Source organism: Trachemys scripta, chromosome 9 (genome assembly GCF_013100865.1).
Source record: "Trachemys scripta elegans isolate TJP31775 chromosome 9, CAS_Tse_1.0, whole genome shotgun sequence".
In the NCBI taxonomy this organism is placed as follows: Eukaryota; Metazoa; Chordata; order Testudines; family Emydidae; genus Trachemys; species Trachemys scripta.
This window is the reverse complement of record NC_048306.1, coordinates 29,503,661-29,516,689: the sequence shown is the minus strand read 5'-3', so window position 1 is coordinate 29,516,689 and position 13,029 is coordinate 29,503,661. Positions and strand designations below refer to the sequence as shown.

General features: G+C 39.1%; 1 protein-coding gene across 1 annotated transcript in view; it reads left to right on the top strand.

The window, feature by feature from the left end:
- Positions 1 to 13,029, top strand: part of CHM (CHM Rab escort protein) — a 153,391-nt gene that overhangs the window by 29,859 nt on the left and 110,503 nt on the right. The window contains exon 3 of the mRNA XM_034781536.1: positions 9,767 to 9,839. Within this exon, the coding sequence (XP_034637427.1) occupies positions 9,767 to 9,839 (73 nt within the window). The remainder of the gene's footprint in view (positions 1 to 9,766; positions 9,840 to 13,029) is intronic.

Below are 13,029 nucleotides of genomic sequence, written 5' to 3'. Positions count from 1 at the left end.
TAGAGCTATGTGTTATCAGCATATTACTGGCATCAAGTGTGTTGTCTGACCAGTTCATCTAGTTGCTGCACATACATGTTGAAAAGAATTAGAGAATTGATCCTTGTGTGACTTCACAAGTGAGGGGTCTGGTAGGAAGGATGTAGTTTCCCATCACTACTTGTTGGTATGTCCCTTTAGAAAAGACTCAGATTGTTTTAGTGCATTACCCTTGATCCTTGCACTTCTTTCTGGTGAGACAGCAGTATCTCATGGTTGACACTGTTGCATGCTACAGAGAGGTCCCGGGGGATGATATCCATTGACAGGAGATCATCCAAAAGTGCCACTAAAATGATTTCAGTTCTACTTCTGCTTCAGTTATGCTTCTCCTTTGAGTCTTAAGAGTGCATGTGGTTCACATTTGCAAACTCTTTCTCTGCAACCATTAGGGCTAGATGCGGTTTTTTTTGTGTTTAAATGAAAGCTGAGATTCTCATGCAATGTGATTCCAGCAGTTGGGGTTTAAAGAAAATACTAAAAATTATGAAAACTCATAGGAGTTGGTCAGCTGGTGGGAACAAAAGGTGAGGGAGCTCAGTATTAGCACATGCACTGGCTCCACACTGTGCACCCCAACCCCCAGCAAGACCCTTAGTATCTGCAGCCAGACCTCTGCTCCCCAAAAGACCCACTGCTTCATAGCCAGACCCCAGCTCTGTCTCCCAGAAACCTCAGCCAGATTCCAGTCCTTTTCCCTCCAGGGAGACCACAGCCATGAGTTCCCCAGCTACCAGGACCCAGACAAAAACCAGCACCCACCCAGCTACTTCAGTTCATCAGACATCCCAGCACTCCATCCAGCTACCCCAGGCAACACTGAGATATCTGAGCCTTCCCAGTTACCTGAGAGACCTTCCAGCACTCCCCTAATTTAGCAGTCCCAGACATCTGCCAGCACCTCCACCTAACCCAGCACTTTAGATATTTATTTTCCTCCCTTCATGCCCTAGCCATGTAGCTGCCAAGCTTTGTACAGCTCCCTGTTCTCGTCCTCCCCCTTGCCCACAGCTGGTTGGAGAAGTGTATATTGTTCATAAAACCAACATTTATAGTCATATGCAAATTATATGAAAATATTCAAAATTAGTTTATTAAACATGCCAAAACTGTCACATGGAGATGCACAAAACTTGCCTCAGTCAGGTCTGGAAGTAGCAGCAAAAAGGGATTTTACAGTGCAGTGAGGGGAAATGGGGCACTTCATGAACAGAATAGGGTTGTTTAACAGTGGGAGGTCATGTGCATCAAGCTGGCCCTTGTTATGGTGACCAGAAACCATCCCCAGGGTATCCCAAAAAATCTGGGAACTGGCCAGTCCCTAAATTGGCTAATCCTAAAGTGTTTTACATCCTAAAACTATGGGACATCACAGTTCAATACTTCAGGCTCCAAGTTTAACGTAATTTGAAATTGAGTTGAGTGGAGAATGTCCTGTAGATTGGAAATATTTTTTTCTTTAAGAATCTTTAACTACATCATCAAGAAACATGTAGTAGAGAATCTGCAACAGCGCCAGCAAAGAGGGTGTAGAATCCTAAGAGGTGCTGAATCCTGCAAATCTCATTACTGTGTATGAGGAATCCATGAAGACTTGAAACAGGAGCCATGTTAATTACAAACAGTATTTGGAACATGGAAAAACGCAACGTTCGAAGAATAGTAAAATGCTAAATTTGTAGGGGAATACAGTATGTATTTTAAAAAATAAACTTGACCATTAATAGGCACCTTCTAAGACCTAGAATTACCAAATTATGATCAGTTAATTTAGACTTTAGATTTCACCTCCTACAGTAACACATTATGAATTTACTATTCTGTTCTTTGTTGAATTTGATAATTGCTTCTCATCTTATTTCTCCAACTTTATATAGGGTCTATTAAGTTATGTAATAATAGCTGGCTACTGTAGCTTCGATTTAGAGTATTCATGTCTTTTTGGTAATGGTAAAAGACCTGCAAATTACAGCCTACAATCTCACAGAAGTAGGCAGCAATTAGAACTGTGGAACATAGATTTTTATTACTGTTTCCTTAATTGTGTTTAGTTACATTCATACATGCTTTTGCTTTCATTTTAACGATGAAAATGAGAATTTCCACATCTAATGATACTATTCTGCTGTGGATTAAATCTTCCAAATCTTGTACAGGCTATAGGCTTGCCAGGTCACAATGCATCATAAACTAGAATTCATATATTCAGGGGAAGGGGAATATGACATGTTTATACTGTACAAAAAAATTAATAGGCAAATTTTACAATGGTCATCTGCTATTTAGTCTTAAAAAAATTAAGCACTACTGTAGAAAGCCATTGTCAAGGGCATTTTAGATTTTATTTGGGAGGAGTTATAGTACTGCTAAACTTTTCAAGATTTTTTTCTGACTTGAAATAATAGGAATGTTCTTATTTTATTCTGGTGAAATATTCTATGATCTTCATTTTTAGATGAATATACACATTATTTAATCTTATTCAAATAACCAATCCAAATCTGCTATTTTCAAAATGTTGTGTTTTATATCTTGGGTTATTGTTTTTAGGATTATGGATTAAATTATTTCTAAAAATGAGAATTTGAGCCTACTGAAATGCTTATTTGTATCAGACATTCATCATAATAGTGTATATTTGCCTTTCTCTGCAAATGTTTAAAGAAGTTAGTTATAAAATATGGAGTAGGTGTAAGTAAAATTTTGAAGTATATTGTGTGTTGCTTGCATTCATTACCCTGTGTTGATCATTGTACCAATTTTAATCTCCAACCACTGTTTGTATTGATCATACTATACCGCATAGGTGATAATGGTAGATGGTTCCGAAGTGGTCCATTATAAAATGCTAAGTACTAGCCTCTGTTGATTTATAAACACTGTCCAAGCATCACCATCAACGGCAGCTAATCTTATTTAAAATAGTCATGTCATTGCAGTGTTGCCATAAATTCCTGTAGACAGATTTTAAACTCAAGTTAGCTTCTGCCAAAGTGTAATTGAAGGAGCCCTATTTCTGTGTGCCAGCTATCTGTCTCAATAAATGTAAAATCTGTGGTTCTTTTCAGAGAGCTACATTTACTGTAGATATTAATGAGCTGTTGACATGTGAAATTTCAAGGATAGATGTTAAGTGATTTAGAAAAGTAATTTGCAGTTCAAAATTAGGAGATCGGCCTTTAGTTTAAACTTGAAGTTGCTAAAGGGAGGTATATCAAGACTAAAAGTTGATTACTTTGTGCACTGAATGCAGCTCCCACAATAAATGTTCATGCATATGGGACTTTTTTTCTTAGCATGTGCTGTGTTCTATTTTTATTGTATCCCTGCTTATTTTATGTTTATTTTTTGATCATGTTGGGGTGGATGGTGGAAATAGTTTCCTCCTCAAGACTTCTTTCCAGCTTTGTTTCTATTTAGTTTCTGGAATGAAGATTCAATTTAAATTGTTCCCTTGTCTTTCACAGAAAGGCTTATCTAAAATTTCAGAGGGTTTTTTTTATATTCCTTTTCACCACTTCACACACTGCAGATAAGATGCTGCTTCTCCTCCTGTTGAGTTTTAGAGGTAGTTCTAAAGCTGTCAGTCAAGGGTAGATAAAGGAAGATACCAAAAATGTTCTGCCTTTGTAAAAGGCCTGTGGTAGTCATCTCAAATGCTCCTGTTTTGTTTGTTTCAGTGACTCTGGGCATATTAGCAGTATGAGTTACTTTAAATTCTTTTTAGAGAGCTTCTCTTTTTTTTTTTTTTTTTTTTTTTTTTTTTACAGAGCAAAGAGAAATATCAGACTATTCACTGAACTCTTAAAGACCTGTCTTCTCTACCTCCACCTAAACAATAAATTATGTGTAGCTCAAAAGCTTGTTTCTTTCCCCAACATAAGTTGGTCCAATAAAAGATATTACCTCACCCACCGTGTCTCTCTAAAGAATAAGTGTCAGTCAAGCACATGCAGGAACTCCTTCCTCAATATGTTACATTAGTTTCCTTCTCCTTTGTTTGCCCCTCTGTCTAGACTTCGGTCTTATCCTATCTCTCTGATATGTCCCCCTGAATGTTTCTTAAACTAAACAAGTTACCTGTTTTTTGACCCACGTGTTTAGCTGAAGTTTAATGCGCTGCTGGTTGTTTCCGTTAAGAGGAATTTATGATGATCATATTTTGATGTAATGCTGTTTCTTTTTTTTGAAAAAAAAGAAAAAAGTACAAAGTCCTGTTTCCCTGAACACAGGAGGATTCAAACAGCAGGAGTCAGTTTCTTTGCTCACACTTTCAAGCCCCTTTCCAGGAAGGTACTCTACCCAAAAGTTTTCTGTCAACTTTTTTCCAAGGTCATGCTACAAATCCTTCTCTGGCTTAAGGGTTTCTTGCTGTCCACTCTCTCAGCTTCTATGGTTTTTCTGCTCTTTCTTTCACAGATGTACAAACCTACACAAAACAATAGCCAGCAAAACCCCTATACCTGTGCTTTGCATGTGCCTTTGTTTTAGATGGTGACATGCACCTGTTTTGGAGGTGAAGGGCCCTATTATTTTAGCTCTTTTATTCTATAAAGGAGCGCAAGGGCTTCTTACAACTCTTAAATGAATGGCAATCGATGCACCCCCTACTTTTAAAGAAGTTTAATCCAACCCCCACCAGTAACAGAAAATTAAATTTTCTCCCTACTTTCTCCAATACTTCTGAAAACACTGCTATCCTTCTTTTCAAGTACAAAACTTGAGAACTCTGACTCTTCACATCTGAGGCGCTGAGCTTATGCCAAATCTTGTTGCTTCTCTGTTTGTTATATTTCTAAAATCTACCCTTTCCCCTTTGTCCCCAATGCTTAAAATCCTGCTTCATGCCCTCATTCTTTCACCTGTAACATTACTCTTTTTAGACTCCTGCACTCTCGCCTCTCCTTTTTTCAACACATCCAACATTTTGCACCTAAAGTTCTTTCCTGCCACTGTGAGGATGAAAGGTGTGTGACGTGATCATTCATTGACTTCCTGAATCTTTCCACATAAAATTCAAACCTCTCATCCTCACATCTAATGCTCTGCCTTTGAATTCTGCTAGGCATGGAGTCCCTAGCCTCTGTTTGCTAGAAGCTGGGAATGGGCGACAAGAAATGGATTACTTGATGATTACCTGTTCTGTTCATTCCCACTAGGGCACCTGGCATTGGCCACTGTCGGAAAACAGGATACTAGGCTAGATGGACCTTCGGTCTGACCCAATATGGTTTTTCCTATGTTCATTGTATTTCCCATCAGATTCCTCCATGCCACAATTTGCGCCGTCCTCTTTTGACATGTTGTTGCTCTTCTGTCTCTGCTTCCTGCCTTCATCTTCATTCACTTTTCTCCTTGCTCCAGGTGTCAAGTACTCAGTGTCCCCTCTCCTTAAAATTCCTATTTTATATGAGCACCCAAAATGTGGTAGGCCCCTGTACACTTCTGCATTCTGAATCTCTACAGTTTATCCTGCCTCTTTATCTAAATGTAACAGAACGGGTAAGATTTATAATATAATACAACTCACATTATTTGTGTTTGTTTTAACTCCCCTTTACCCTTTCACTTATGTGAAGTTATGAAGCTAATAAATATTTAATAGTAAACCAGAAAGGGAAAAGGACCCTTCAGTAATGCATTGGTCTTTTGATTCCTATCCAAGAAAAGTGAGGAAATTGGTTCTCTGGGTCAAAAGATTTAATTCAAATATTTTTTAACCTTGCTAATTAAGACTAAATGGCAAGAGTTTTACCGAAAGAAATGAAGAGTGGTTATGGTTAATTTTTTCTCGTGGAAGCCAAGAAAGGAGCCTGTCGTTCTATTTAACTGTGTTTCGGAGCATGTAACTACAGCAGAATGGGAACTAGTAAACACAAGAGTTTTAACAGGTAATGCATGAAATAAGTCATTTTGTAATCAGCTCCTTAAAATCAGTGTAGCAGTAGCTTCCCTTGCAGAAGACAGCTATTTTGATGGAAGGAGACTTTTTTTTTTTTTTTTCCCTCTGAGAAATCAAATAAAGGATAGACACATACAGGCAGCTCTCAGGAGAAATCATGAAGCATCAGCAGCTTTGACTTGTTTTACCACAGCTATTATGGCATGACATTCAGAAAGGCAGCCAGCCTAACAGAGACATATTCTACAAAAGATGTTACCTGCTGCTGCTTTTGTGTTGCATGCATTCATAGGTGCTCTGAGTTTCTTGACTTGAGCCATCTCCTGGAATGACGCTGCTTGGTGTTACCTTTAGATTGAGGCCCAGGAAAGCTGATCAGCAGGAAATCATTTACATTCTCAATGGGAATGTTTTGGTCTGGGATTTGTTAAACTGTTCATATAGACCCTAGATAAAATGGCAGTTGGCAGACCAAGAAAATATCCTACACATGGTTTAGCAGATGAGAAAGTTCAAACCCTTTCCAGAGCCAACACATTTCTTTGCCAGGCTTGATTCCCTAGAATTTACAGAAGATATTCTGTGTTTTTCTACTAGTACATCATGGCTTCAGATTCAGGAGTTTGAAGATGAGACTTTTGTTCAGATTGTCCATTAGCCTCAGACAGCAATTTCGTTTGACTACTTTTGAAGGCTTTACCCAGAACTCCAGATTTCATAGTAGAAGCTGTGAGCAAATGGCACTCAGACAACAGATGAAATTGGTTCTAGAAGTAGTTATTCCAGTTTTCAATTTTGTATGAGCAAATTAAATCTGTAACAACAAAATATATGTTGAAACAAGCAGGTAGTATATCTGTAGTATTTCAGGTCCATATCCAGAAGATAATGGGGAAGTCTGTACAATATTAGAATAAGTTCTATTATCAATCCATCTTTTTTTGTAGTCTGCTAGGACAACTGTAAAAGGGGAAGATTCTAGTCCTTGAGAATTTAAGAATTGGATTGGACCTCTGGCATTGCTCGATCAACACTAATCCCTGAGAATGTCTTAATTTTGATTGCTCTACAGAATAATACATGAATATCTCAATCTGATATGACCGTTTCTTAAATTTATTAAAATCCTGATAGTTAATTCTCTTCCCTTCAAACTGTCTCCCTCTTCATGGGTTTTTATCAAGAACTTTGCTATCTTTGGCACAGCTGAGATTATATCCCTACCTGTATCTGGACAACATTCTTTTCAGAGCATTCTGAGAGAAGAATTGACAGAGGTTTCCACTACCACATAATGCAAGTCCTATACAGATACACCTCTACCCTGATATAACGCTGTCCTCGGGAGCCAAAAAATCTTACCAAATTATAGGTGAAACCGCATTATATTGAACTTGCTTTGATCCACCAGAGCGCACAGCCCCTCCCCCCCCCGGAGCGCTGCTTTACTGCATTATATCCGAATTCGTGTTATATCGGGTCGCGTTATATCGGGGTAGAGGTGTACATTCTAAATCCTGAAAGGAGTATATTCATGCTTTTAGAAAAGATCCAGACTTTAAGTGATGGGGCATTAGTCTTTCCTCTGATATGTCTTTCCCAAGCTATCGTGATTCATTTAGAAATACTAGCATGCATACTTAAAGAAATCATACACTCCTTTGAACATTGTTTGGTGGGCCATAAGAGACCATTATAGAGACTTTTGCTTAAAAATAAAAGGCACAGTACTGGCAATAAAAAGATAAAGCTTTATCTTAGTTTTAGACGTGTCAAAGGTGTACACTACTGACAAAGATATGAGAAAGATTAGACCACTGCTGTCAATTTTTCACAGAATGTCCCATCATTTTATTACAGCATGTTAATACTGCAAGTTCTTCTTGCTGAAAATGTATTTAAAATAAAGGACACTTAAAGTTAGATTAGTTTTAAATTTAGGAAGGCCAGTCTTGCTCAGTTTTACATAGGGTTTTTTTGCACAGTTTTTGTGACCTCTGCCTTTGCTTGTTCTGACAGCCAGACTGCGTTCCATATTCAGGGAAACTTACAGCTAAGGTGGCAGATTCCCTTGGCAAAATAAATCTTGGTGGCTACATTTTTTTTATAATCCAACAAGAGGCAGATTAAATCATTTTCAGGGTTTGGATTTGTTTCTGTGGTATCTCAGGAAAGAACAAAACAAAATTAACGAGTTTCTCTGCACCATTGGAAATGTGTATGGGGGGCATACTTGATTGATAACTTGATAAAGGACTGAGATCTGAGTCAAACTGCTTCTTGATGGACTGAATCAAGTATGCATCTTTCACTCTCATGTTCTATTGATTCCAGATAATAAATGCACTTAAATTTTCACTTTTTTAGCGCTTTCTATGAATATGAATTCTCTCTCTACCCCAGAAAGGCAAATAAAATATTTGCTCCCTTTTACAGATATGTTGGCTTTCCTGGTAGGTGCTAATGGTGACAGCACTGCAGCTCTTTCCTCTTGTTAAAATGAAAACAGTGGTGGCGGAATTGTACAGCACTGCAAGGTCTCTTAGAGAAAAGACCTAGTCCACTTGGACCATAAAATCTTAAACTTCAGATTCTGTTAAATGAGGCCAACTTTAATTCAGTGATAGCAGGATTTTCTGTTATCTTGAGGGAAAATGTCCTATTTATGGTCCTTACTATTTCCCTGAAGTAACTGAAGGACTTTTTTAGGTCAGTTTCTAGTCATGAACAATTAGACATTGTTTAGCAGACATCTGTCTTTCATGTGTTAACTAAGCAACATAGTAGAGCATCACCCTCTGGTTCTACAAAGAGACTGACATTCTCAATGGAGTCTTTGTCAGCACATATAACTTGTGAAAAACATCCTCCTTTAAACACATGAGTTGAACTTAAACCCTCATCTTAAACTTTTCCATTTCGAAGTCAATCTAGAAGGAATTGTATGATTTTATTATCTCTGGTGTAAAATGCAACCTGCCTTTTCTCTTATCTTTCTGAAAAGTTTAAATAATTATTACTCAGTGTTTTTAAGCTTCTATTATAGAATTTTTTAAAATACCCCTCAATGGTGTGTGTGTGGGGGGGAGTACAAAAGAAATGAATAAAGTGTGATTAAAGAAACAGACTTCAGTTTAGGTTTCTATGGGTAATAGTTTCCCCTATGCATGATTTAACAATTGTAGCAATATTCTAAGTCAAACCCTATCTTTCTTCCCAAACGTGAATCTTTAATTTATAATGTAACTTTATGGGTCCATTGAAGAACGCATTCTGGCTTTGGTCACTTTTTTGAAAAATCCCAACATGCTTTAGATAATTGGTATTAGTGTTAAATCCTGTGACGTAGCATGTTTTATTATAGGTGTGGTAGAATCCTTTCATTTTATCAGTATGCTTACTTTTATGGGAAGGAAGCAAGATAGCAACATTTAAATTTTACTTAATCTCTTATTCATATAATGGAAAAGCTCACTAGTTAGTGTGATGTTTAGGGAAGTGTCAATAGGAAAAACTTAAAAAGGGAAGCCAGAGGACCAACTTCTTAAAAGGAAAAAAGCACAACTATTTACTTACTTTTTTGTGCTGAAATTAGTAAATTGACAACTTCTTTTCAAGTGGGAAAGAGCAAGTATATTGGAGAACATTCAATGAGATGTGACAAATCAGCAGAAATTGGCTCTTTTGGCTCAGAATATAGAATGTAATTCTGTTAATAAAAATAATTTTCATGAAGTTTTGCACAGTCCCATAAGCAGCATTATAGGTATCCAGTAGCTATATTTTTGGTTTTTTATCAACAGAGTTTCATTTTTTTCTTTGCAGGAGAAATTACTATGGAGGAAACTGGGCCAGTTTTAGCTTTTCAGGATTATTGTCCTGGATTAAGGAAAACCAGGTAAGGAACTAGAATGACTTTTTTCTTTCCCTCTTGTCAGGTTTCTAGTACAGTAACTCCTCACTTAGTCATCCTGGTTAACGTTGTTTCTGTTTCGATGTTACATTGCTGATCAATTAGGGAACATGCTCATTTAAAGTTGTGTAATGCTCCCTTCTAACGTCTTGACAGCCGCCTGCTTTGTCTACTGCTTGCAGGAAGAGCAGCCCCTTGCAGCTAGCTGCTTGGAACCAGGGTGGACCGGCCGCCCCCTATCAGCTCCCCCTATAAGCTCCCCGCTCCCCTAAATTCCCTGTGCAGCAGCTGCCTGCAGTTCAGCTGTGTCCTTCCCCCCACTGCCATGTGCTGCTCCTGCCCTCTGCCTTGGAGCTGCTCCCCGAGACTCCAGTTGCTGTGCTGGGGGGAGGGAAGGAAGATAGCGGGGGCTAATGTCAGTGTGTCCCCCTGCCCCTTGCTCCTGCACCCCACTTACCCCATCTTCCATAGAGCAGGGCACAGGACAGAGGGAGATTGCAGCAGCTTCGGTCTCAGCAAGCTGATGTAATTAACAAGACAGTGTACTTAAGGGAAATGTGCATATCTCCCTCCATTCCTGCTGCCTTGCAGAGTGAGAGAGTTAACCCTTGAGGGCTCAGCTAATTGCCAGTTCATCATTTAGCAGTAAGGGAAATATCCCACCCTCTGACTCCTCCACCTCAACCAAGCTTCACAATCATCATCACTGTGTACCAGTATTAAATTGTTTGTTTAAAACTTACACTCTGTGTGTGTGTGTGTGTGTGTCTATATATAAATAGTCTTTTGTTTGGTGAAAAAATTTCCCTGGAACCTAACCCCCTCATTTACATTAATTCTTATGGGGAAATTGGATTCACTTAACATCGTTTCGCTTAAAGTCGCATTTTTCAGGAACAGAACTACAACGTTAAGTGAGGAGTTACTGTATTCTATTTTTTGTGAAGAAATACATACATAACAAATAACTTAGGAAGTGTCTAGTACTCTTTGGGTATTACATATTTAATAAATATTAAAGCCAGCAAAACTGAACTACCATGCATCTCATTTTTATACATGGACAAAACTGGAACATTTTATTTAAAATAGATAACTCCTAAACAGCAGTGCAAGTAGGGCAGTCTGGTACACCACGCCATACCAGTAAGATATTTAAAGCTGATACGGTGTACCAGAGAGACACAAGAGGAGCAGAATGTGGGACCGCTGGGTGGCCCAAAGCTGGCAACTCCTCTGGCACGGCTGTACTGCCCTCAGCCCTTCCACGCAGGGTCTCCTCCATCTGTACAGCAGCCCCGCTGGAGGACAGGGCTGGGAGGCAGGGCTGGGGGCAGTACAGCCGTGCCAGAGGAGCTGATGATGTTCTGCTCCTTACCCCGCTGTGGTTCCTGGGAGAGCCCTGAACTGCAGGGCTCTCCCGGAAACTGCAGCAGGGAAAGGAGCAGAACGTGGGGCCACCGGGCAGCCCCACACTGGCAACTCCTCTGGTAGAGCCATCCAGCAGCCCCACGTTCTGCTCCTTTCACCACTGCAGTTCCGAAGCTCCGGCACAGTGGGAGGAGGACAGAGCCCCTCACCCCAAGATAAGGGGGGGTGGATCATGGGGAGGGGACGGGGAGAGCATGGGGGCCCCAGGCTGGGGGAGGGGAGGACTCATGGAGGGTCACATGAGGAGGTCATGTGCCCCCGTTAGCTGTCTCCCCCCCCCCCCCCCCACACACACACCTGCCCCCCCATACCGGTAAGAAATAGATTCCACTTCCACCACTGCTCCTGAACTAAACTACATCTGGTAATCTCAATATTATAATAGTTAATTATAATACGCATTATCAAAAAAGGCATCTCTGAAGTAATCTTAAAATAAGATAGTACTGTTTTATATGAGTATAAATGAGACCATACAGCCACATAATAGGTATACTTTATTAAATGAGCTTTTATAGACTTCACCCATCATGGATATATTCTGAATTCATTTTATCTGTTTGTAAGAAGTGTTCTGTTTCCATTTCACTGTCATTACTGGATAAAAATACTAATTTGCACTTCTATGGAACATTCCAAGTGAGGATCTCAAAGCACTTTATGGATACTAATGAATTACGCCTCACATCACTACAGTGAAGAAAAGTGTTATCAGTATTTTACAGAATATCAGAACTATGTTACATAACTTGAAACCGGACTATGTTAATGCTCACTATAAGACTTTTAGTGTGCTCCAACAGGGTCTGCACGGGCTAGTTAGTGTGCAACACATTACCATGGATTAAAATTTTACACCCCTCTGGTGCGGACAAAACCACCATGTAGACAAGCTGTGGCAGAGCTAAGAATACAATCCACATCTGCTTTTGTGGGATCATGTGGGAACATAGCTCTTTATGCTCATTCTGTATCCTGTGTGTATGTGAGAAATATATATGCACACAACCTCTACCCCGAAATAACGTGACCCGATATAACACAAATTTGGATATAATGCAGTAAAGTAGCACTCCAGGGGGCCGGGGTTGCGCACTCCGGCGAATCAAATCAAGTTTGATATAATGCGGTTTCACCTATAAGGTGGTAAGGTTTTTTTTGGCTCCTGAGGACAGCGTTATATCGGGGTAGAGGGGTGTGTGTGTGTGTGTGTGTGTGTGTGTATGTATGTATATACATGAGAAATATGTGTGTGCGTGTATATATGGGGGGGGGTGTATGTGTGTGTATATATATTTAAAAAATAAATATAAAAATATAAATAAATATAAACTGTGTAATCCCAGTTGTTGGCATAATTTATTTCTGGACAGATTGCCATGGTTTTGGTATACTTATCAGATCTTACCTCTGAAACTCATCATGTAGCCAAGACAAACACTTCAATTTTAATGCATTTTTCTATAACCAAGGCTTATGTAATTCATGACCGTTCACTCAAAGCTTTTTAAAAAGGGCACTCACTTAGAACAAGCAGGCATTTGAACTATATTAGCAAATGGATATGCAGTTACTGCTTTATTACTTTTAAATTCCTGTTGGGATTATCTACTGAAGTGTTGTTAAACCAGCTAATCCATAGGAAATCACCTCTCCAGTTTAGTCACGTGTCTATTTATATTGATTATACTAAAAGGAAACACTTTGTAATAGGGCTGCTCAATATCAGAACTTAAAATTGGAA